The sequence below is a fragment of the Girardinichthys multiradiatus genome, chromosome 4 (assembly GCF_021462225.1).
Source record: "Girardinichthys multiradiatus isolate DD_20200921_A chromosome 4, DD_fGirMul_XY1, whole genome shotgun sequence".
Taxonomy (NCBI): Eukaryota; Metazoa; Chordata; class Actinopteri; order Cyprinodontiformes; family Goodeidae; genus Girardinichthys; species Girardinichthys multiradiatus.
The window spans coordinates 2,303,235-2,329,500 of record NC_061797.1 but is presented as its reverse complement, the minus strand read 5'-3'; the positions used below and the strand labels follow the sequence as shown (position 1 = coordinate 2,329,500).

At 43.8% G+C, this 26,266-nt stretch overlaps 1 protein-coding gene across 7 annotated transcripts in view; it reads left to right on the top strand.

Annotated features, from left to right (window-relative positions):
• The first annotated feature begins 15,847 nt into the window (after nucleotides 1-15,847).
• mtfmt (mitochondrial methionyl-tRNA formyltransferase) overlaps nucleotides 15,848-26,266 on the top strand; it is a 101,161-nt gene continuing 90,742 nt past the window's right edge. For 3 of the 7 annotated variants that reach the window (XM_047363261.1, XM_047363260.1, XM_047363262.1), the window contains exon 1: nucleotides 15,848-16,356. In XM_047363261.1, coding sequence (XP_047219217.1) covers nucleotides 16,163-16,356 — 194 coding nt within the window. In that variant the 5' untranslated portion in view covers nucleotides 15,848-16,162. The remainder of the gene's footprint in view (nucleotides 16,357-26,266) is intronic. The other 4 variants (XM_047363263.1, XM_047363265.1, XM_047363264.1 and 1 more) reach the window with 4 other exon arrangements.

The following is a 26,266-nucleotide window of genomic DNA, read 5'->3' as shown; positions in this document are numbered from 1 at the left end:
GTGTCACGTTTTTGGAAGGAGTTTTGTTTTTTGTTGGGAATTTCTGTTAGTCTCTCTTCAGTGTTTCATCCTCAGTCTGATGGCCAAACCGAGAGCCAACCAAGAAGTAGAAACCAAACTTCGTATTTTATGTGAGTTAGATCCGACCAAGTGGTCACAAAATTTGCCCTGGGTTGAATACGCCATGAACTCTATGCAATCAAGTGCCACTGGTTTGTCCCCTTTTCATGTTGTGTTTGGTTTCCAGCCACCCATGTTTTCGGTTCAGGAGAGAGAGGCTAATGTTCCGTCCACCCAAGCGGCTGCCCTAAGATGCCAAAGAATATGGAGAAAGGCTAGGAGGTCGATGATCAGAATGTTACTGGTTCAGTCAAGAACTGCCAACCGGAGACGGACCCCTGCCCCTAAGTACCAGGTGGGGCAGAAAGTTTGGCTCTCCGCCAAGGACCTCCCATTAAGGGTAGAATCCCGGAAATTGGCACCCCGATTTGTTGGACATTTCCCAATCTCCATGATCATCAACCCTGTCGCTGTACGGCTGAGATTACCCAACTCCATGAGGATTCACCCCACGTTCCACGTTTCTCAGGTCAAGCCCTTCGTGGAGCCCCGACTTGGGCCATTCGTGTGAGTAGATATCCAGCGTTCCTTCCTGTGTGATCATTGTTCTTGACCTTGCCTTGCCTTTCGGATTTTTGCCCCTCTGCCTGCTCCCTGTCGGACTGTTTGGATTTTGGTTTTGACCCTGTTTCCTGCATTTGGTTTATGCCTCTGCCTGCCCCTTGCCTGACGTCTCTTGTTCCGATCATTGACCCTGTTTCTGTCCTCGGATTATTGAGCCAGCCTTGCCCTTAGATTATTCAGCCTGGAGTCACATCTTACCTGTGCTGTGGAGATCCCTGCCTGCCACCCACTGAGGTGTCCCCTCTGGGATTCAAGTTCTACTCAAGACAAAAGCAGGTTAGTGACTTTTCTGATCCCTGCAATATCTGGAGAAAGTACAAGTCACTAATCCCTCTTTCTGCACTAGAGGCTGACATTTTTTCGGGAGTCCCACAGGTCACGGGATTCCCACGGGAAACCCGCGGGACGGGAGACAGCACCAGTAAAGATCCCGTGATTGGGACGGTACAGGATTAAAAAATGAACGGGAGCAGACAGGAGCGGGAGCTAACCAATAGGAGGGAAAATAAACTAGGATCAATTGTCTTTGGAAATGTAAAACTGAGACTTTGTTATAAACTTTAAGAAAAAAAAACTTGGATCGACGCCGCCATTGTGTAGTTTTTTTTCCAAGAAGCCTATACTATAATGTGAGTCAAACGAACTACACGACCCACAAGCCAACAGTGCTTCTGCTCGATGTTTTCCACCTGCGTTCAGGATGGAGGGAACAAACGCAGGTGAAGAACTGGACGTGGTAAAATTGGATTTGTAACATAAAGTCAGAAGTAAGGACTTATCTATTAAACTCATAGAGCTAACAGGAAAGTCGCAAATATTACCGACCTTCAGGAGAGTTGAATGCAGCGGTTTTAACACGCAGTCTGCTGCTTGTAAAACGTGTTTAGTCGTAATCAAGTTCACCAGTGATTATGGGACACTTGTTTGGCAGATTCTGGATTAAATCAGCCCTGCATCTCTTCATTCATCAAATGAAAAGTACCATCATGTGTCAAGTCTCATCTGACCAACAAAATTGCTGCATGTGCACTAAAGATTTAAGAGGTAAGGTACGGAAGCCCGTGAGGGGACATGGGGAAATTTATGTCTTCTGCGTCTCCACGCACTACTTTTGTGTTCAGCATTTTGGAGCAACAGCACAGATGATAAACTGCTCATAAAACAAACACTGATATGTCATTGATATGGTTTATTTGTCATATGCAGGTTAACACGCAGTCAACAATGCGATAAAATGCTTAGGATAAGAAGAACCGTTCAAATCACGATAAAAACAAAAACACTAATGGCGTACAAAACAAAAGTACACATCATGCAGCAGTAATAAGCAAACAAAATGTCACAGATGTGGTTTCGTGCAGTTTTATGTTCCAGAGTTCAGTAGTTTTTGACAGCTTGTGGATAAAAACTGTCTTTTAGTCTGATTGAAGATCATTTTATTTAATGCTGATTTCAAAATAAAACTCAATAAATCTCAAAACGGGTGTAGTGTATGTTTCATTTTTGCAGTTATCTGGTTTGGAAACTATCCCACAAAGTATTGCGAAATAACGCAAAGACTATTGCGTGAGAACGCAAAAAAGAAAAAATTCCCCATGTCCCTCGCGGACCTCGTTGAAAGGCTTCATCAAGGGAAGATATTAAATAAATATGTTGTGAAATAGAAAAAAATTTAATGTACCATTAAATGTACAATTTATTTAATACATCATTAAATATTAAGTGTACCACTAATTATGTCATGTCGTCTTTAAAATTATACTTAATTATTCAGTGGCACATTTAATTGCATAATAGTCAATTTAATGATATAATGGTACATTTATTGTTTCTAATGATGTATTAAATAAATAAATGGAACCTTTAATTTAATGGCACATTTAATGTTACATTTCTTTCATGTTACATTTACTTCACTTATGGGACATTCACAACATTTATTTATTTAATGATAATTTTATTGTATTAATTTTGTCCAGTTTGACCCTCCATTCTTGATGCCTGTATAGGAGGTCATGTCAGAATTTGAATCAGGTGTTCTGGAGCAGACACACATCTAAAACTTGCAGGGAAGGGGTCCCTGAGGACCAGGGCTGTGAACCATTGAGGTACAGTTTCTAAATTGTGAAGGTAATTCCTTTTTGCCCTTTTGTTCAACAAGTACAGTTCTCTTACTAGGTGCATTTTTCTTTCGTTTCAGCAACTTGAAACATAAAAGTGATGTCATGGTTCAAAGGAAACAGTCATCACTTAATAAATAAGAAAAATACAACTATGTACATTTTGTTTATTCAACTAAGATAGGCATGGTCTGTTTCCTTGTTTAATATTTTATTATTTCTTCATTATTATTCTTTTTACTTTAACTGGCCTTTACTACAGCTAAAAACAGGGACCTAACTGGTCCTTCAAAGAAATTGCCAAAAGACTAAATGAAGAAAACAAAAATGGGAGTGGCACAGGAGTGGGAGTCGTTCTGAATGGGAGCGGGATGGGAGTGGGAGTCAATTTACCAGGAGTGGGACGGGACAGGATTTTTTTCGTTATGCTGGCCTGGGATTGGGATGGGACAAGACATTTTTCTGTGGGAGCGGGATGGGACAGGAGAGAAAATCCACTCCCGTGTCACCCTCTATTCTGCACCAGTGATTCCCGGAGGCTGTGTGGAGTTTTACCTGAGTGACGTTTTCCTGTGGCTCAATAAACCTTTAAAATTTTCAGTACTGTGTCTGGCTGAATCTTGGGTCCGCCTTTTCTGATTCGTAATAGTGACAAAGGAAGAAGCCCAATGTTAGTGCGGGGATCACTCCAAGTGTTATCCATACCTTACAGGGAGCCATGATAAATGGGCGCAGGTCAGCTGTTTTCTTCACCGGGGTTGAGATGCGGGGCCCTATGGGTCACCAGCCCCTTTGTAACCGGACTTCCTCTGCTACCCCGTTGGTTGAGTTGGCTCCTGTAAAGGTAGAACAGGTTTACAATGGCTCTTGTGAATCCAGGATGGTCTCTCTGCGATTTTTAGAGCTGTTGGTGTGGTCAGGAGAACTCAGTATGGCCCTTCCCAGCAGGGGGTGTTCCAGTCCTTTCTGTGGAGTGTCTTAATCAGGACCAGGTCTCCAGGCCTCAGGTTGTTCTGTGGAGTAGGAGCAGAGTTTCGTGGCAGACTACTGGACAACCGTGTTTCTTTTGTTTGTAACATTTTATTCATCCATTCAGCTAATGTGGTTTCATGCTGAGCATTTTTCAATGTCATTCATTTCTTATGGTAGTGGAAAGGATCTCCCATGCACTATTTCAAAAGGAGTGAGACCAGGTTGATTTGGAGTTATTCTCATCCATAGTTTAACTAGAGAAAGACACGCAAGCCATGGTCTCCATGTTTCTTCCATTATTTTCCTTAATCTATTTTTTACTGAAACCCTAATGCTTTAGAACAAAGTTCTATTACACTATTTACAAAATGAGTTAAATTATCTGACCTTATAATCTGTGGGATACCATACATGGGGAAGAAATGTGTCACTAGGCTTTTGGCTACTGTAAGTGCATCACAATGCTTGGCAGGGTATGTTTCAACCCATTTTGAGAAAGCATCTATGACCACTAAGCAATATTTCTTTCCCTCTGACCATAATAGCTCTATGAAATCCATATATATGGTATGAAAGGGATGTGCTGCTGCTGGGAACTGGCCTCTTTTTGGTCTCATATTCCCTTGTGGATTGTGTTCACAGCAGATTATGCATGACCTACAGAAGTTTTTTTTTTTTTTTTTGCATAGTTAGAAAAATGTATAGTATAGAATTGATGATTTACTAGATGTTCCATATTTCCCCTTCTTGACACATGGGTTTTTTCCATGGGTCACTATGGCAGCTGTTTTGTATACATTTTTGGTAGTATTGGTTTTCCTTCTAAATTATAAGTATTATTCTGTTTAACAGGTCCTCTGTTAAGCCAAGTTTTAACTTCTGTAGCTGCTGTCAGTGTGAGTCTTTCAGCACATCTATAAATAACAGATCTGACATTTTCTCTTTAATAGGTTGAAATTAGTTAGTTCTGTCCCTGATGATGTTTTAAAACCTCTGTTCTGCCATACCTTGGCAAAATGGTGGACAGAACCGAATACATATTGGCTGTCTAAGTAATGGACCTCTGATGTGCCGGCTGCTGATCTGACGTGTACTGCTGTGTCAGAGTATTTTACTTTGGGAAGGACCCCGGTTAACACGGTTCTGCATGGTCCTGTGTCACACAAGCAGTTATATACTTTATTATCTCTATCCCTTTCTGGCGGGATAATACCTTTCCAATTGCTGTTTTCTTTTAGGCTAGAAACTACCAGCGACTTCCAACTTTCTTTAATATTAAACAAAACGTCTCACCTCTGAGCTGACTTCTAGGTGACTCTCCGGACCCCCAGAGTCACCCAGCGTCGAGCGAAGCAGTTAACCCACCGGCCTGATGTGAATTTATACACCGGGGCTTTCAGCCACCAAGCCTAGGCGCGGCTGCGCGGTAGCGCTTCCTCGGCGTCGGCGGTCCCCGGGGTCCTTCAGTCACTGCAAAAAAAACAAGATTAGGTTAGTCTAAAAAATATCCGGCTCGAAGGACCAATTAAATGTTAGGTATTATTTAGACAACTCAAAGGAATGACACAGAGTCTCTGTTATCCTCCTGCAGTAAGAGGTAGCAACACTCTGCAGTGCAACTACAAAGTGTTGACGCCCTCCTTCTTTATTTATATGCTGACAGTTCGGGTGTGTGTGTGTGTGTGTGTGTATGTGTGTGTGTTTTCAAAGTGGAAGTAGAAACAACAAACAAGAAACAGGGGTGCGATTCAGCCTGGCCTTCAGGCTCACATGCTGAGTTCATGTGTGCAGCTCAGTACAGAATGTACAAAGTCTTATGAATGATAAACACAAGATACAAGTTTTCACACCCAACAGCTAGACATTAAAAGAAAATGTTGATACCTAAAACTCCCCTTTAAATGTTTCATATCCTACTAATTTGATACTGCTTTGTGTCTGCATTCCTCTTACCGCATTTTATATTATGTAATTTAAGTTTTTTTCAGTGCATAGTTCCTTAAAATTACAATTGTATATTTTTCTTTTTTTTAAACCACTCTTCCTGTTTAGAAGGATTTAATCAAATGTCCAGTATGCCAGAATTAGGTGTGGACACTGGAGCTCAGTCTTTTTGTTTAGTCGAATAGTGTGTACAGTAACATGAACCGAATTGTGACAAAATATGATGTGAAAAACTGAAACAATGTGCTGTCAAATCTTGTATTTCTCCTAAAACCTACTTTCCTTTCCTTTGATAAATGGAAATACCTTAAAAATTAGTTGGTCCTGTTGTGTCTATAAAGTGACTTTTATTTTGTTTTCATTTGATTTGGGCTATAGCTATGGTTGCAGGGATTGAGAAGAGACTGTTTGAGGGTGACAGTGAGAGGGGAAAAATACCAAAACACTCTCTCAACGATCTTCTTGATAAACAGCTGTTCAAGTATGTTTATGTATATATATATATATATATATATATATATATATATATACAGTGCAGACCAAAAGTTTGGACACACCTTCTCATTCAAAGAGTTTTCTTTATTTTCATGACTATGAATATTGTAGCTTCACACTGAAGGCACCAAATCTATGAATTAACACATGTGGAATTATATACTGAACAGAAAAGTGTGAAACAACTGAAAATATGTCTTATATTCAAGGTTCTTCAAAGTAGCCACCTTTTGCTTTGATTACTGCTCCGCACACTCTTGGCACTGTTGATGAGCTTATATATATATATGGCTACAGTCCCTACCAACTTCTTTTTGGACAAAACCCAAATCTGCCATCGGTCCTCACCGACAGACCTCCAGCATTAAAAACAGATGTCAGTCAGCACACAGCAACATTACATGACATGAGAAAAGCTTTTACTGAGGCTGAATGCTCTGAAAGGATCCGAAGAGCCCTTCGTAAACAGTTGACAAACTGATGACAAATATGAAACAGGAGACAAATTCCATTATAAAAGAACAGATTGTCATGAGTGGGAAGGTCCAGGTGTGGTCATTGGCCAAGATGGTGTAGTAATATTTGTCAGGCATGGAGGAACCTACGCCAGAGTGCACCAGTCTAGGCTAAGAAAAGTGAATGAACCACAAGAGAAAGGGGAAGAAATGGAAAAAGAAAACCCGATTTAAACAGATGAAAATTTTTTCAAGACTCCAGCAGCGACATTTGATGGGGAAGATGAGGAAATGGTATCAACAAGTCATGAACCAGCTGTTGCTGCAGAAAACAATGAGTCCTCCTGTGATTCTGTTCATCCTGAAGAGGGTGATCTCCCACTGGTACACCCAACAACAGGAAGCAAAAAACTGAAAGCCTAAGAACAAAAAGGACATTAGTTCAATGTTCCTAACATGATGTTAAGTTGAAAAGTTGTTACAGATTGTTCTAATCTGTATGGTGTTCTTTAAAGAAAGACGGGAGATTGTTAAGTTGCATGTAACCAACTGCGCATGTCTGTATGGGGAAAATGGGCAGGCGGAAAAGGAAGTGAGGGACCTTCTTATGGAGGGGTTGTGAGGGGGTAGTTCTTGTTAATGGCGACGATTAAAAAGCAGTCTATCATCATCTGTGTGATTATTGAGTTAACAAGTCGCAGGGGAAATATTTGGTGTGAGTGTAGCCCAAGGAGGACCAGCACCACGGTTTATGCAGGAGAGGTGTTGCAACTATCTCGTCTGTGGAAAACTTCAAACTCGTGATGTATATGACACTGAGTTGTCAACATTAATAACAATGGTATGTTCAGTGAAAGAATTTAATCCATTGTAAAAGTTATTCATTTATTTTCTTAGTGCCTTTCTCACATTTTGTGCTTTGATAGTTTATTACTGTTATGTAACGGCAAATAAGTTCTAGAAGCACTTCCATTAACACCAACAAATGATGTAAAAAGTTTAGATCAAAATTTATTTTAAATTTCTATTATAAAGTTTGCATGCATTCAATATTGTAATTTTGAAGATGGTAAAATTAAAGTTGTAATAATATAACTGAAGAAACTATTCATTTTTTTCTATACATCACGGCTATAGATTGAAGATGCATCTGACCTGTCTGTCTACACTAAAGAGATACTGGATTGTGCCTACACTGGTCTGATTAATACAAACCATAAGAACACTATATTGAGACACGTTTTGAATTTAGAACTTAGAAGTAATGTGACATTGTTTTTTTTTAATACAAATTATCAGTGTAACACAATAAGTTATTGTGACTACTAGGAAATTATTTCAGATTGTACAAGACCTTAAAATTCAGACATTTTTAACATGAATATATTTTGCATGGACTTTCTAATGCTATCACTCTGCATGCAACAACAAAACACACACCAATACTACAACAACTGCAATTCGGCCTTGGAGTTTACAACTTTATAAATGTAATGGAGAGAAAGCCAGATGAGTGTCGCAGTCTATTTGTGTTGCCCATAAGGCACGTATGTAATTTGTCTTTGTTGTTTGCCTTAGAAAAATTCATTTATGTGCATGCTTGAGTTAAATAACGGCAAAGGAGTAAATTGTTTGAGAAGTTTTTATTTTGAAGGTTTTCCTGTTGTGGTGTCACTTTCTCGTTTGTGCTCTCTTCCTGGTTGTTTTGAGAGAGAGCTGACATGCTGCTAATGTTCTGAGATCTTTCACAACCCTTCACTTGAGAACATTATTGGGCAACGCCGTAAGTGTATATATTTGATAATAAGATGTTAAAAAGCATAAATAGCAGCAATTGATAAAAACAAAGCAAAGTTGTGTTTAATTTGTAATTTCAGGAAGTCATTTTGTACTTGTTAAGATTATTATTGTTGCTCAAAGTACATGCGAAGATGTGAATTCATATTTAGGTGTTTCATGATGCCTTATTTGCGCAAATACAGACAAGTTCTCTATTTTGTATCTCTTGTATCAACAGTTTTCACCACTTGTCAGATGAAGTTCAGAGAGTAAAAAGTCAACTTTACTCTGACTCCTGTCTTCATTGGCAAAGGTTTAACTTGGTGTTTAACCAGAGTTGCTATGCTCTTCAACAGAACACTACAGTGAAAAGGCGTCACTTGATGTTGAAGTGTTGAAGATGGCAAGCAACAAGTCGTCGGTGTCAAGTGTCAAAAGCAACGTAACATCCGCATCATCGGTGAGTGCAGCTTGAGCCAGAGCTACAGCAGAGGTTGCTAAGGTGAGAGCGTCATATGCCAGCCAAGTGGCTAAATTAAAAATGGAAAAGGTTGCTAGAGAAGCAGAAAGGAAAACAAGAGAGGCTCAAAATCAACTGGAAACTGCTAGAATTGAAACAGAGCTAGAAGTGCTAACATTAAATCGACAAGCAGATGCAGCCATTGTTGAAGCACAAGTGTTAGAAGATGTAACAGAAAGGTGTGACCTATTGGGAAATGCAAAATCTGAATCAGAAGAAAGACTTAAACTGCGACGTACTAGTGAATATGTTCACTCCCAAAATGTGCAGAATCATCTTTCCTCAACACCCGTATCAGTCACACATGTTAAATCTCCAGACCAGGCTGAGTCAGGAGACAGCTTCATAACATGGCAGCCACCTGCAAACACGCCAGAATTCCAATTTACTGAGAAGAAGTCTGAGCCTGTAAGAGATGTTTTGGCACCTCCAACTGCACCAAAACTGTCTGAACTGACAAAAGTCGAGCCGAAGACCGATGTCAAAAGGAAAAACCCTCACATGTATTTAACTGCTCAGCCACAAACATCCCAAAATATGCCACCAGTTCGCATGCCACACCCCCAGACCCTCTGTCACAGTATTTGGCACGACGAGATTTTGTTATGTCAGGGTTGTACCAATTTGATGATAAACCAGAGAATTTCTGTGCCTGGCAGTCTTCATTTACCAATGCGGTGGCTGAAGCTCAACTCACTTCAACACAGGAACTGGACCTCATGACCAAATGGCTAGGAAAAGAGTCTGGCGATCAAATAAGGTGTATGTGAACAACACTGATTTGGCTCTGCACAAGGCATGGGAGAGGTTACGTGACTACTTTTGCCGCCGCCCCTGAGATAATTGAACAGTTGCTGTTCCAGAGACTAGACAGTTTTCCAAGGATCGCAGCCAAGGATCACACCAAATTACGTGAACTTGGAGATTTGCTCATGGAGATACAAGGTGCCAAGGAAGATGGATATCTCACTGGGCTTTTGTATCTAGACACCTCCAGAGGTATTGGGCCAATAGTAGATAAGCTTCCATATGGGCTCCAGGAGAAGTGGATGTCATCTGGGTCGTGGTAAAAAGAAGAAAACAATGGTTGCTTCCCTCCCTTTGGTTATTTCTGTGACTTTGTTTGTTGTGAGGCAAAGAAACAAAATGATCCCAGCTTTATTCGTCAAACCAGCAGCGCAAGCCCCACAAAACCAGAAAGGTTACCTATGAATAGCTTTAACAACAAGTCTATCACAGTTCACAAAATAGACATCTCTACAATCAACAATGACCCAAACAAGAACTGCCCACTGCATGACAAACCACATTCTCTTAAAAAATGCAGGACATTCAGAAACAAATCCATAGACGACAGGAAGACATTAATAAAACAGAAAGGAATATGCTTCAAGTGCTGTTCTTCAATGTCCCATGTTGCCAAAAACTGCGAAGGTTCTGTGAAGTGCCTTGAGTGTGAAAGCACTAACCATGATGATGCCATGCACCCTGGTCCACAACCTCAACCTACTAAGGTTCCTCCACCGCCACAGGAGAACAGCGGGGAGGGAGAAGATGATTCTAATGTAACTAATGTTAGAACTAGCTGTACAGAGGTTTGTGGTTCTGGTCAATGGGGTCGTTCTTGCTCTAAGATCTGCCTAGCAATGGTCTACCCCAAATATTCAAGGCACAAAGCCATTAAAGCTTATGTAATCTTGGATGACCAGAGCAACTGCTCTTTAGCTAGACCTGACTTCTTTGAGGTGTTCAGTGTTGAGGATAAGCCGCTCTTATATCACCTCAGAAAATGCTCTGGCATCATGGAAACATATGGCAGGAAGGCAGAAGGGTTTCAAATAGAGTCATCGGATGGCAAAGCTGTTATCTCTCTTCCACCACTTGAGTGTCCCGAAATCCCAAACAACCGAACTGAAATTCCAACACCAAGTGCAGTTTTGCATCAGCCTCATCTCCATCACATAGCCAAACACATTCCCGATCTGGACCCAGGAGCGGAGATACTTCTGCTGCTTGGAAGAGATGTGCTCAGAGCACACAAAGTCAGACAGCAACTTAACGGACCACATAAAGCTCCCTTCGCACAGCGCCTTGATCAAGGCTGGGTGGTGATAGGCGAGGTGTGTCTAGGACACATGCATAAACCAATGGTTGACACATTCAAGACTCACGTGCTAGATAATGGTCGCCATTCCATTTTTCAACCTTGCATAAGTTTCATGCAGGTCAAAGAACCACAAGAAATGTTCAGCGAGCCTAATAAAGCGCCAGAGAGGATGCTCGGACACAGAGTGTTTGACCAATCCGAACACGATGACAAACCAGCTCATTCAGTGGAAGACGTCCTCTTCCTAAAGATCATGGACACGAATGTCCATAAAAATGACAACGGCAGTTGGGTCGCTCCATTGCCATTTAAAGAGCCACGCCAGTGTTTGCCAAACAGCAGAGAACACGTGATCAAGCGGTTTGAATCCCTACAACGGACCCCAATATACAGCATTCATGGGGAAGATCATTGCCAATGGTCATGCAGAAGCAGCGCCGCCTTTAAAGCAGGATGTAGAGTGCTGGTTTCTTCCATCATTTGGAGTATATCACCCTCAAAAGCCCAATTAAAATCAGGGTGGTCTTAGTGTCTAGTACTGACTGGTTTGGCTGGAGGATGTGGCTATGATGGCATGGCAAATTCTGATGTCATGCCACTGCCATACGTTTGGCTCTAAATTACACATGCATGGTCCGATTCACTCCAAACTAAATATGCTTGATCTTTGTCAGCCCCTAAACAGCTCTTTTACATTACATTGGAATTTGGATCAACAGCGCCACCTAGGACATTTAAACTGTTCTATCTCCCTCATACATCATCGGATCCACTTCAAATGTAGTATACATCATCAGGGATCAATGCTGAACATGTTGCCACAGTCAGTTTATAACATTATTTCAGCCCCATCCACTAATAAACATGCGAGTGCAGCTTCCATCTGGAAGGTCTCATTTACTACAAATTTTGAATGCTACTCCCCAGACCAATGCCAGGTTCACGCGGTCGCTGCACAGGCCGGGTTGCGAGGGCCTTCAAGGCTGCTTGCAGCTTTAATTATTATTAGGCCTGAGCAGGACAACAGCAACGCCCTATTGTAATCGCAAGAATTCTTATTCTTTGTTTGTTTGTTTTTTCCGTTGCGTCTTTGCGAGGCAATTTGGGGACATTGCCATGCACCAAAACACGATTTTACCCAAAATTGTCCCCCACATGAAATTCTTGTTCCATAATGTCATTGTCAATGGGCGTGACCAAACCACTTAGCCACGCCCCCAAAGTGAGATAGGCCGAACCATAAGTTGTAGAGATCTGAAATTTGGCACACAGGTAGAGCTCCTCAAATAAAAATAAAAAAGTCTCTTGGGGGTATGCCCTAAAACGCACAGGAAGTTGGCCATTTTGGGTCAAAGGACGATTTTTGGCCGTTTTTCACTTTTACTCACCTCGAACTTTAACGAATTCAACCTAGGGATTTTGAGCTATCGGGTTCATATTTGGTCAACATGCAGTTAAGGGATGGGGAATTAAAAGTTATCAAAATCGTGAGTTTTCGGCCATGTTTAGGGGGCGTGGCAGGGGCAGGAACTTGGCGTTCGCGCCCAAACTAAAAATATGCAATAACTTTCACATAAAAACGCCAAACCACACCAAAGTTGGCATGAAGCAGGACCTTCGGGTTCCTGACGATCCTATGGGGTCATATGCTGACATCATCAAAGCCACGCCCCCTCAGAACAGGAAGTCACTTTTTTCACTTGGAAAGGTACCTCTCTGACCCTCTTGACCCAATCAACTTCAATGTGTGTCAGAAGACAGATAACTAGTGGGTCTAACTTCGTTTGAGGCACAGTGACTTTTCATAAAAGGGCGTGGCCGTGGCGGCGAAGTCAGAGGTCATGCCATGGCCATATGTTTGGTTCTAATTTCCACATATATCATCTGATCTGCACCAAATTCAATGTGATTGATCCTTGTCCAGTCCCCAACAGAGATCTTATGACATATTCGGTGGGTGTGGCCTAATTCATCCACAGCGCCCCCTAGACAATTTCAAAAAATCAGCCCCAAGCCATGCTTTGACCGGGAAATCTGAAATTTGGTACACATATGTATCTTCTCAGGACCTATAAATAAGTCTGTTGGAGCATTGCTCTAAACCCCACAGAAAGTCGGCCATTTTGGATTGAAGTTGCCATTTTGACCCTATTCTGGGCGTTTCTAGCCCGCATATTTGAGCGAACTCCTCCTACAGCTTTTGACTTAGACACTTGAAAATTACTCAGTATACTGTTAAGGGATTGGGGATCAAAAGTTATCAAAAGCTTTTTCATACATCAAAGCGTGTGGGCGTGGCCACGCCTCAAAATATGACTTCTCGCCAAAAAAGACTAAATTGATATAGATCCTACAAGGACAGTCACAGACACCTGAAACCTTCTGAGATTGATCTGCCTCTGGCCCTGAACAATATTCACTGATCAGATGTTGACATCATTGAAGCCCCGCCCCCTGAGAACAGGAAGTGTACTGTTTTCCTTTACAGAGTCAATTTTTGATGTTCTTCAACTGATCAATGTGAAACTGTCCCAAGTAACAGATAACATGATGGTCTTAGACAGTTGCCAGTACTGACTGCTTTAGCTGGAGGTTGTGGCTATGATGGCGTAGCGAATTCTGATATCACGCCACGGCCATACGTTTGGCTCTAAATTATACATGGATGGTCTGATTCACTCCAAAATAAATATGGCTGATCTTTGTCAGTCCCTTCTGGTTTGGTTATGTTTACATTCTAGTCCTCATGTTCTCTGCTTCCCTTCCGGTCTGTTCAGTCAGTGTGGTTAGGTCTGTTTACTTTTGTAGTCAGGGTTTCTTTATGGTTCCGTTTTGCTAGTTAGGTTGTTGTGTTCGTCTGTTCTCTCAGTTTCCTTTAGGTCATGTTTATTCTTGATTCTTATGCTTTAATTATCTTGGTCTATAGCTTCGTTAAGTTCTGCTCACTGTCGTGTTTATTAGTCCCTTTAGGTTCACCTGCTTCCTCTGCCTCCATGTCTCACCTGTTCCCTGATTCTTTGATTACACTGCCTTTGTTATCCCTCAGTATATTAGTTGGTTTTGTGTCATTGTTTTTTGCTGGTTCCTCTCCATCACAACCCCTGGTTATGTTCAGTGTTTTTGCTACGTTCCTGCAGTGAATTCGAGTAAGTGTTTGACTATTCACATGCCTGTACCTGCAGTGTGTTTGCTACGTTTTGCTTCACTTTATAACCTGTGAGAATAAACTGAAGACCGATTCACAATGCTGCTGCCAAGCTCTTGTCTGTGCTTTGGTCCACCACAAAACCCCATCGGGACATGGACAAAGCCAGCAGCACTGTAAGGATCATGTTCTTTGATTTCTCCAGTACATTTAACATGATTCAACCTGATTTGCTTTGTCAGAAAGTCCTGAAGACTCAGGTGGAGGCCTCAACAATCTCCTGGATCAAAGACTACCTGACAAACACACCACAGTTTGAGAGACTGAAGGGTTGTGTGTCTAACCAGGTAGTCAGCAGCACAGGAGCACCACTGGGGACTGTACTCTCACCATTCCTCTTCCCTCTGTACACCCCAGACTTCCAGTACAAGACAGACTACTGTCATCTGCAGAAATACTATGATGATTCTGCAGTTGTCGGGTGGATCAGAGATGGACAAGAAGATGAGTACAGGGAGCAAGTGGACCGCTTTGTGGCATGGTGTGGAAACAATCATCTCATCTTGAACGTGACTAAAACAAAGGAGATGATTGTAGATTTTAAGAGAAACAGGAATAAGTCAAAAACTATTTCCATCATGGGAGAAGAGGTGGAGATGGTGGAGGAGTATAAATACCTCGGTGTTCACCTGGATAACAGACTGGAGTGGAGATGCAACTGTGAAGCCGTCTACAAGACGGGACAGAACAGACTTTACTTCTTGAGGAAGCTTAGGACATTCAGTGTTTGCAGCAAGATGCTACAGATCTTCTATAAGTCTTTTGTGGAGAGTGTGATCTCTTCTCCATCATCTACTGGTGAAACAGCATCAGAGCCAGGGACTTAAAAAAGCTCAACAATCTATTAAAGAAGGCTGACTCTGTTCTGGGGACTCCTCTGGAACTTCTGGAGATCATTGTACAAAGAAGGATGCTTAATTAAATGAGGAGCATTATGGAGAACCCTGAGCATCACAGTAGTTCTGTACCACTGAGTCACGTGACCTAAAAACAATTGGAAAAAAAAACATGATTTGTGATGAAAGAAATGTTTAAAAAATAGAAAATGCATTAAAATCAGATAAAGAGTGTGCCTCATCTATCCAGTGTAGCAGAACAATTTCAGACAGATTTTGTGTCCGTGAGTCACATAACCTGGAAGCTATTGAAGAAAAATGCTAATTTTTGACCAAAGAAATTCCTAAAAATACAAAGAATACTTAAAATGGAATAAAAATCAGTGTGCCTCATCTATCCAGTGTAGTAAAACAATTTCAGGTAGCTTTAGTGTCAGTAGGTCACATGACCTAGAAGCTATTGAAGAAAAATGCTAACTTTGGACAAAACAAAAATCCTAAAAAATATAAAAAGGCTTAAAATGGAATAAAAATGAGTGTGCCTCATTGATGTAATCTAGTAGTATGACGTACCATTGTATTTGTTTCAGTTGGTCACAAGTCAAGGAATGTATTTATTTTTATTTCCCAAGAGTGTTTGGTTCGGAAACTTGTTGACGGCCCCTAAGTGACCGGCCGCGCGTCAGAAGAGGGAGCAACAGAGAGCAGCTAGCCGAAATCTGAGTTCCTGAATCGGATCAACCGTGAGCTAGATGCCTCTAACTCACCGGAGCTTGAATATCCAATATCCAACTTCAAACTAACTTCACCGCTGTAGTATGATGAACAATACATATTTTTAGAGATGAGCTTACGCTCCCGCCCTGCGGGGGGCAGTAATATTGCATTATCTGGATATATACCGTCTGAATTGCAGGAAGAAGAAGGCTTCTTAAAGATATGGCGCTGCAGCATGCAGAGGTTATTCATACCGAGAGGGAATGATCAGGGCGGAATTTAACCTGAACCTTCGATAGATGGTGTGTGGAAAAAAAACGTCTTTACAATGTGGATGAACAGAAAGACTGGCAGTGTTTTCCTGAAAACCCTCAACCATGTTCTGAATGTGTTGAAGTTCAGCACCAATGTCCGCACACAGCCTCCCCGTAAACCCGGACCGTCCAGGCCGCCCTGGAGCCTCCTGTTCTTCGGTACTGACCAGTTCGCCGTGGAGTCTCTCAAAGTGCTGACTAGCTGCAGGTACCGGAAGTCCCGATGTTATACACCGAATTTGTTCCTGGTTTATCAGGAACGGGTGCTGGTCATTTCGTATATTTGCAGTTTTGGTTAGTTTCGTTCCCGTTTTCTGACTGCGGTCAAGTGAGCCAACAGTTTGAAATACACTGTCACGCCCGCCGACTTTAGTTCGCTCTTAAAGATTGGCTTCGCGCATAGACTGTGCATTACGGTAATGCAACCGGACGCCCATACAGGCCACGGTTGAGAAAATAAGAGGAAAACAGAACCTTCAGAAAATGTATATTGACATTTTTTACAACTTCCACATACACGTTTTAAGCAAAAAAAAAAAAAATAAAAACAAAAAAAAAATATATATATATATATATATATATTTTTTTCTGTGGACTTTTGGAGAAATGACGGGTCAAAGTACCTACTAATGCTCAACCAGTATATGCATTTGTGTCACTTTCAGCAATTTATTTCTCCATGAGAGGTGACAACACACTCTATCTACATATCCTGGATGAGCATTTTGAGGTACATTGAGTTGTGTATTTCTCCAAAACTACAGTACAACTACAGTACAATATTAATTCTGGTTATAGTATAGATGACCCTTTAATATAATCTGAAGAAAGTGTGTTGTCACCTCTCATGATTGTGGACAAATAAATTCCTGAAGTGACACAAATGCTTATACTGGTCGATCATTAGCAGGTACTTTGACCTGTCATTTCTTCAAAACTACAGTAAAATTTGAAATATGTATATTGTTTTACATAAAACATGTATATGAAAGTTGTAAATATGTAACTAATATACATGTTCTGAAGGTTACTTCTGTTTTCCTCTTAATTTCTCAACCGTTGCCTGGAACGGCATTTCAAAAGTTTAAATTACGTATATTTTCGTCTCTGACAGTGCTAGTAAAAATGGCCCCTAAAACCTTCAGGATGCTGTGTATCAAAGAAACAGAAGCAACTATTATCAATTTAATTGAGTTTATTTCCATAGTGCCAGTTCACAACACGTCGTCTCAGGGCACTTTACAAAGTCAGTTAAATCGAATTATACAGATTTAAAGCCAGGTACATACATTCCAATTAATCCTAACTATCAAACAATGCAGTGGGATTCAGATTATTATTCAAATTGGTTAAAATGTTCTCTATCTAAGGAAACCCAGCAGATTGCATTGAATCAGTGACTTGTATTATTCACTCCTCCTGGATGAGCAAGAGGATCCTGTACAGGCTGTTTGTAACCAGTTCTATACCATTATCTAGGAGAAGTAAAGTCATTTTGTCATCCTTGCTATACACAAGCAGAACTGTTTTGGGGATGCACTTGTTTATTTACTTTTATCTAGTAATAAAATAAAATAAAAACATACAAAGAGACACCCAACAACGATGACAGTATCCACCAAATACATCAAGATAAATGTACAAAATCTTTTAAAGATATGTATAAACTTTAGACAGTATGTAAATTGTACAGCCTGAGGCATTAGCTTTAAGTACCTATGCTCTGAACAAATCGTATACTGTAGATGTCTCATAGGAAAGAACATATTCCAGAATAACCAACATGTAAAAGTACCTGAACATTAGCAAATTCCTGACTAGTTAACTGCTTGTTGTCTGTTTTCCTTTTAAAGAAGGAAAAAAATGGAAAGCTAAAATATTTGTATAATAATGTCAATATACAAGAGTGTAGGAATGAATGGGGGGGGGCACATATTGGAAACTTTACAGATCTGTAAATGGTTTAACATGTTTATTGGTCAAAAATACCTCAAACCCTTGATGTCCCTGCATGGATTTATGACATTAAACAGTATAAAAAAGATTTTAAAAAAGCACCATCTCTTGAGGGCTTTCTTATAAAGATTTTTTCCAACGGATTTGCAGATGTGTTTAGGCTTATACAGTCAAATCTGTTCATAGCATAACTCGTACTCGTCGTCTTCCGCTTATCCCGAGCCACCTCAACTGGCTCCTGTCGATGTGGTCGAGCAGCGGCTCTACTCCAAGCCCCTCCCGGATGGCCGAGCTCCTCACCCTATCTCTAAGGGAGTGCCCGGCCACCCTACGGAGGAAGCTCATTTCAGCCGCTTGTATCCGGGATCTCGTTCTTTCGGTCATGACCCAAAGTTCATGGCCATAGGTGAGGGTAGGAACGTAGACCAACCGGTAAATTGAGAGCTTTGCTTTTCGGCTCAGCTCTCTCTTCACCACAACGGACCGGCACTGTGCCCCCATTACTGTGGCAGCCGCATCAATCCGTCTGTCAATCTCCCGCTCCATTCTTCCCTCACTCGTGAACAAGACCCCGAGATACTTAAATTCCTCCACTTAAGGCAGGAACTCCCCTCCAACCTGAAGAGGACAAGCCACCCTTTTCCGGTCGAGTACCATGGCCTCGGACTTGGAGGAGCTGATCCTCATCCCAGCCGCTTCACACTCGGCTGCGAACTGCCACAGCGCATGCTGTAGGTCTTGGCTAGAGGGGGCCAGTAGGACCACGTCATCCGCAAAAAGAAGAGACGAAATCCACTGGTACCCAAACCAGACCCCCTCCGGCCCTTGGCTGCGTCTAGAAATCCTGTCCATAAAAGTTATGAACAGGACCGATGACAAAGGGCAGCCCTGCCGGAGTCCAACATGCACCGGGAACAGGTCCGACTTAGTGCCGGCAATGCGGACCAAACTCCTGCTCTGCTCGTACAGGGACCGGATGGCCCCTAATAAAGGGCCCCCGATTCCATACTCCTGGAGCACCCCCCACAGGGCATCACGAGGGACACAGTCGAATGCCTTCTCCAGGTCCACAAAACACATGTGAACCGGTTGGGCAAACTCCCATGAACCTTCGAGCACCCTGTAGAGGGTATAGAGCTGGTCCAGTGTTCCACGGCCGGGACGAAAACCACACTGCTCCTCCTGAAGCCGAGGTTCGACTATCGGTCGGACTCTTCTCTCCAATACCCTGGCGTAGGCCTTACCAGGGAGGCTAAGGAGTGTGATCCCCCTGTAGTTGGAACACACCCTCCGGTCACCCTTCTTATGAAGGGGGGACCACCACCCCAGTCTGCCAGTCCAGAGGCACTGTCCCCGACCGCCACGCAATGTTGAAGAGGCGTGTCAACCATGACAGCCCTACAACATCCAGAGACTTGAGGTACTCAGGGCAGATCTCATCCACCCCCGAAGCCTTGCCACCGCGGAGCTTTTTAACCACCTCGGTGACTTCAGCCTGGGTGATGAAAGAGTCCAACCCCAAGTCCCCAGCCTCTGTTTCCACCACGGAATGCGTGATGGCAGGATTGAGGAGATCCTCAAAGTACTCCTTCCACCGCCCGATAATGTCCTCAGTCGAGGTCAGCAGTCTCCCACCCCCCCTATAAACAGTGTTGGCGAAGCACTGCTTCCCCCTCCTGAGGCGCCGGACAGTTTGCCAGAATTGCTTCGAGGCCAACCGGTAGTCCTTCTCCATGGCCTCACCGAACTCCTCCCAGGCCCGGGTTTTTGCCTCTGCCACAGCCCGGGCCGCAGCACGCTTGGCCTCACGGTACCCGTCAGCCGCCTCACGAGTCCCACAAGCTTGACAGCATCCCTTACTGCCGGTGTCCACCACCGGGCTCTGGGATTGCTGCCGCGAAAGGCACCGCAGACCTTACGGCCACAGCTACGGGCAGCAGCATCGACAATAGATGCGGAGAACATGGTCCACTCGGACTCTGTCTCCGACATCCCCCGAGATCTGGTCGAAGCTCTCCCGGAGGTGGGAGTTGAATACATCCCTGGCCGAGGGCTCCGCCAGCAGACTCTCACTATGCGTTTGGCCTGCCAAGTCTGTCCGGCTTTCTCCTCCTCCAGCGGATCCAACTCACCACCAGGTGGTGATCAGTGGACAGCTCAGCCCCTCTCTTTACCCGAGTGTCCAAAAATACGGCCGAAGGTCTGATGATACGACAACAAAGTTGATCATCGACCTCCTGCCTAGGGTGTCCTGGTGCCAAGTGCACTGATGGACAACCTTATGTTTGAACATGGTGTTCGTTATGGACAATCCGTGACTAGCACAGAAGTCCAATAACAAAACACCACTCGGATTCAGATCGGGGAGGCCATTCCTCCCGATCACGCCTCTCCAGGTGTCACTGTCGTTCCCCACGTGGACGTTGAAGTCCCCCAGCAGAATAATGGAGTCCCCAGGAGGGGCACTATCCAGCACCCCCGACAGGGACGCCAAGAAGGCCGGGTACTCTGCACTACCACTCGGCCCGTAGACTGAAATGATAGTCAGAGACCTCTCCCCAACCCGAAGGCGCAGGGATACGACCCTCTCATCCACTGGGGTAAACCCCAACACAAGACGGCTGAGCTGGGGGGCAACAAGCAAACCCACACCAGCCCGCTGCCTCTCCCCGTGGGCCACTCTAGAGTAGAAGAGAGTCCAACCCCTCTCAAGGAGATGGGTTCCAGAGCCTACGCTATGCGTGGAGGCGAGCCCGACTACTTCTAGTCGATATCTCTCGACCTCCCGCACAAGCTCAGGCTCCTTCCCCCAAGCGAGGTGACATTCCACGTCCCTAGAGCCAGCCTAAGCATCCGGGGATCGGGCCGCTGAGGTCTCCACCTTGTCCGCCACCCAATCCTCTTTGCACCGGTCCCTCACGGTTCCCCCTGCAGGTGGTGGGCCCACTGGGGGATGGCCTCGCGTCTCTCGTTCGGGCTTGGCCCGGCCGGGTCCCGCGAGGAGCAACCCGGCCACCAGGCGCTCTCCGACGAGTCCCGACCCCAGGCCTGGCTCCAGGGTGGGACCCCGGCTCCGCCGTACCGGGCGACGTCATGTGCCTCGATATTTTGGTCCTCATTAGGGATTCTTGAACCACTCTTTGTCTGACCCATCACCTAGAGCCTGTTTGCCATGGGAGACCCTACCAGAGGCATTTAGGCCCCAAACAACATAGCCTCTAGGATCATTTAAGCACTCAAACCCCTCCACCACGTTAAGGTGGCGGTTCAAGGAGGGGCCCTGTACCATCCTCTTTTTCTGTTTGTGCTGCTGCAGTGCTGCTCCTAAACATGCAAAATAGCTTCAGAGGTGGATATCTAAGGTACCGCTCCACATTTTAAAAATAAATGGGGGAAAATAAAAAACCACCTCTCGGTTACTATGGAGCAGCATTTCACCATATACAGGTCCTTCTCAAAAAATTTGCATATTGTGATAAAGTTCATTATTTTCTATAATGTAATGATGAAAATTTAACATTCATATATTTTAGATTCATTGCACACTAACTGAAATATTTCAGGTCTTTTATTGTCTTAATATGGATGATTGTAGCATACAGCTCATGAAAACCCAAAATTCCTATCTCACAAAATTAGCATATTTCATCCGACCAATAAAAGAAAAGTGTTTTTAATACAAAAAAACGTCAACCTTCAAATAATCATGTACAGTTATGCACTCAATACTTGGTCGGGAATCCTTTTGCAGAAATGACTGCTTCAATGCGGCGTGGCATGGATGCAATCAGCCTGTGGCACTGCTGAGGTCTTATGGAGGCCCAGGATGCTTCGATAGCGGCCTTTAGCTCATCCAGAGTGTTGGGTCTTGAGTCTCTCAACGTTCTCTTCACAATATCCCACAGATTCTCTATGGGGTTCAGGTCAGGGGAGTTGGCAGCCAATTGAGCACAGTGATACCATGGTCAGTAAACCATTTACCAGTGGTTTTGGCACTGTGAGCAGGTGCCAGGTCGTGCTGAAAAATGAAATCTTCATCTCCATAAAGCTTTTCAGCAGATGGAAGCATGAAGTGCTCCAAAATCTCCTGATAGCTAGCTGCATTGACCCTGCCCTTGATAAAACACAGTGGACCAACACCAGCAGCTGACACGGCACCCCAGACCATCACTGACTGTGGGTACTTGACACTGGACTTCTGGCATTTTGGCATTTCCTTCTCCCCAATCTTCCTCCAGACTCTGGCACCTTGATTTCCGAATGACATGCAGAATTTGCTTTCATCCGAAAAAAGTACTTTGGACCACTGAGCAACAGTCCAGTGCTGCTTCTCTGTAGCCAAGGACTGGGGAATGCGGCACCTGTAGCCCATTTCCTGCACACGCCTGTGCACGGTGGCTCTGGATGTTTCTACTCCAGACTCAGTGCACTGCTTCCGCAGGTCCCCCAAGGTCTGGAATCTGCCCTTTTCCACAATCTTCCTCAGGGTCCGGTCACCTCTTCTCGTTGTGCAGCGTTTTCTGCCACACTTTTTCCTTCCCACAGACTTCCCACTGAGGTGCCTTGATACAGCACTCTGGGAACAGCCTATTCGTTCAGAAATTTCTTTCTGTGTCTTACCCTGTTGCTTGAAGGTGTCAATAGTGGCCTTCTGGACAGCAGTCAGGTCGGCAGTCTTACCCATGATTGGGGTTTTGAGTGATGAACCAGGCTGGGAGTTTTAAAGGCCTCAGGAATCTTTTGCAGGTGTTTAGAGTTAACTCGTTGATTCAGATGATTAGGTTCATAGCTCGTTTAGAGAGCCTTTTAATGATATGCTAATTTTGTGAGATAGGAATTTTGGGTTTTCATGAGCTGTATGCCAAAATCATCCATATTAAGACAATAAAAGACCTGAAATATTTCAGTTAGTGTGCAATGAATCTAAAATATATGAATGTTAAATTTTCATCATGACATTATGGAAAATAATGAACTTTATCACAATATGCTAATTTTTTGAGAAGGACCTGTAAATGTGCAGAACACTTGTGGGTGTTCTAGTGCAGCTGATAATCTCATACCAACCCAAACATTTATAGTACTGTGGAAATAAAGAAATAATGATTAAAAATTATCTTAAAAAAAAGACAACTTGACATTAGTCCTCACCTGTTCTTCTTCCTGGATCTATTCTATCAATAATGTGATTTTTAAATCTTACCGCTGCTGGCTCTAATAATATTTGTATCACTAATCATTCAAGACCTCACTCGAGCTTCCTCCGTCTCTCCAGCTTTTATTGCTTCAACTGCCTCACTCCTTATATACTATTCTCCTGATAAGACATTATTACATATAATATCTAATATGTCAGACAAGATAAATAGCAGAGTATGTTTAGGTATTGACCTTGTGACGTGTAACCGTCACTCACTGACGCATTCATTTTAAGAAAACAAAGTAAGTCCTGCTGTTGTTAAAGCCTTTTCTGTTGTGGTAACATTTTGCTGAAATAAAATAAACAATAAAAATTTTGGGATTATTGTTGACGTTACTTGGGAAGCCTGACAAAGTTAACAGCTGAATAATGGATGAGTGCCCATCCCAGGATTAAGATGACTTTACTTAAAAGATTTGGTTTCTAAATATTAATGTAAACTACCAACGAGACGTTACAAACCAGCAATATTCATGACAACATTCCCTACAGACAGTTTTAGCTCACTCACAGGTCTCTGATCAGACTGTTGCTGTTATTGCAGTCTCCTGCATCTGCCCCACTTCCCAAACATTCACAGCAGCTAAGGGAGGGGCGAGTTAGTGACATCACGCTGCTTTGTGCTTTCAAAATAAAAGCACCTAAGGTAAAGATTTCAAAAACAAGTATTTTTCTCCTCCGCGTTATAATTTTTGGGGGGGACAAATGCACCTGTCTCCAATATTGGGGAGGACACGTCCCCCCCTGTCCCCGTCCGGTTCCTACGCCTATATCACTATATATGCTTTTCATCACTCACCTGGTCGAAACCCCAACACAGCACACAGCAAAGCTACACATATGCTTTGTTTGGAGCATACGTGTAGCTTTGCTGCAGGAACTGTTGAAAAGGTTTTGAGCCATTGTATGGAAGGAGGAAAGAAAATAACTTTCATTCATGCTTTTAATGTACTTAACAACACCGGCTAAAATAAACATGAACACATTAAAGCAGCGTAAAGATATGTCTCAAAGTGAAAGCGTTAAACATTTGGTTAGTTTTAGGAAAGCATTGCACTTGTTAGATTTAATACAAAATCTCTTAAAAAACTAAATCAGACCGAAAAACAAGCTTTACCTGCTGTTTCTGCAAAGGCCAGGGTATGGCTCGTCTTACTTCAGGGCACAGATTATTCATGTATCTTATGGCATGGATCATCACAGTCCTGAAAGCAGTGGACTTGAGCATGGATTGTTGGGTCTGAGGCTGGTTGGACTTTATTTAAGTACTCAATGCAATGGCTTGTTGGTCCTCAGGAAGGTGTCTTCAAGACACCTTCCTGAGGACCACACAATCGAGGCACGTGACTTTGCGAAGCCAGGGTCCCACCCCGGAGCCAGGCTTAGGGTCAGGACTTGTCGGAGCGGCTGGTGGCCAGGTTGCTCCTCGTGGGATGTGGTTGGGCCAAGCCCGAACGAGAGATGCTAGGCCATCCCCCAGTGGGCCCACCACCTGCAGGGGGAACCATCAGGGACCAGTGCAAAGAGGATCGGGCAGCAGACGAAGATGGAGACCTCGGCGGCACGATCTCCAGATGCCCAGGCTGGCTCTGGGGACATGGAATGTCACCTCGCTGGGGGGGAAGGAACGTGAGCTTGCGCAGGAGGTCGAGAGATATGACTAGAAATCTTCGGGCTCACCTCCACGCACACCGTGGGCTCTGGAACCCATCTCCTCAAGAGAGTGGAGTGGCCAGCGGGGAGAGGCGGCGAGCTGGGATAGGCTTGCTGGTTGCCTCCCAGCTCAGCCGTCTCGTGTTGGGGTTTACCATAGTGGATGAGAGGGTCGCATCCCTGCGTCTTTGGGTTGGGGACATGTCTCTGACTGTCGTTTCAGCTTATGGGCCGAGTGGTAGTGCGGAGTACCCGCCCGGCCTTCTTGGCGTCCCTGTCAGGCGTGCTGCATAGTGCCCCTCCCGAGTACCTGGGGACTTCAACGCCCACGTGGGAAACGACAGTGACACCCTGAGAGGCTTGATTGGGAAGAATGGCCTCCCCAATCTGAATCCGAGTGGTGTTTCATTATTGGACTTCTGTGCTAGTCAGGGATTGTCCATAATGAACACCATGTTCAAGCATGAGGGCGTTCATCAGTGCACTTGGCACCAGGACACCCTAGGCAGGAGGTCGATAATCGGCTTTGTTGTCGTGTCTTCAGACCTTCGGCTGCATGTTTTGGACACTCTGGTGAAGAGAGAGGCTGAGCTGTCCACTGTTTACCACCTGGTGGTGAGTTGGATCCACTGGAAGAGGAGAAAGCCGGACCCAGTTGGCAGGCCCAAGCGCATAGTGAGGGTCTGCTGTGAACGTCTGACGGAGACCTCTGCCAGGAATGTATTTAACTCCCACCTCCGGGAGAGCTTTGACCAGATTCCGGTGGAGGTTGGAGACATACAGTCCGAGTGGACCATGTTCTCCGCATCCACTGTTGCTGCTGCTGCCCGTAGCTGTGGCCGTAATGTCTGCGGTGCCTGTTGCAGCAGCAATCCCCGAAGCTAAAGAAGGAGTCTTATCGGCTATGGTTGGCTTGTGGGGACTCCTGAGGCGGCTGACTGGTACCGTGAGGCCAAGTGTGTCGTGGGCCTGGCACTGATGCCGATTTTCTGTGATCCAGGACAGGACAGTTCTAAGTACTTGTAAAGAACACACCTAGACTTCTCATTTCTTAAATATGGTTCACATTTAATCCAAACAGTTTATTTGGTTCTAAACATTCTTACATGTTAAGACAAGCAGAATTACCAGGGCCATTAAGGTGACAAGAGTCGCTCAACCACCTGTCCATGCTGTATGTCATTGTCCCTGTGGGGTGTTTCCTGACAAGCCCAACATGTCGCATGTTTGAAGATGCGAATGGTTGTGAAGCCGCTGCTGAAAACAAGCTTAGACTGAACTTTGAGATTTTGACAGATTGAAACTAAGA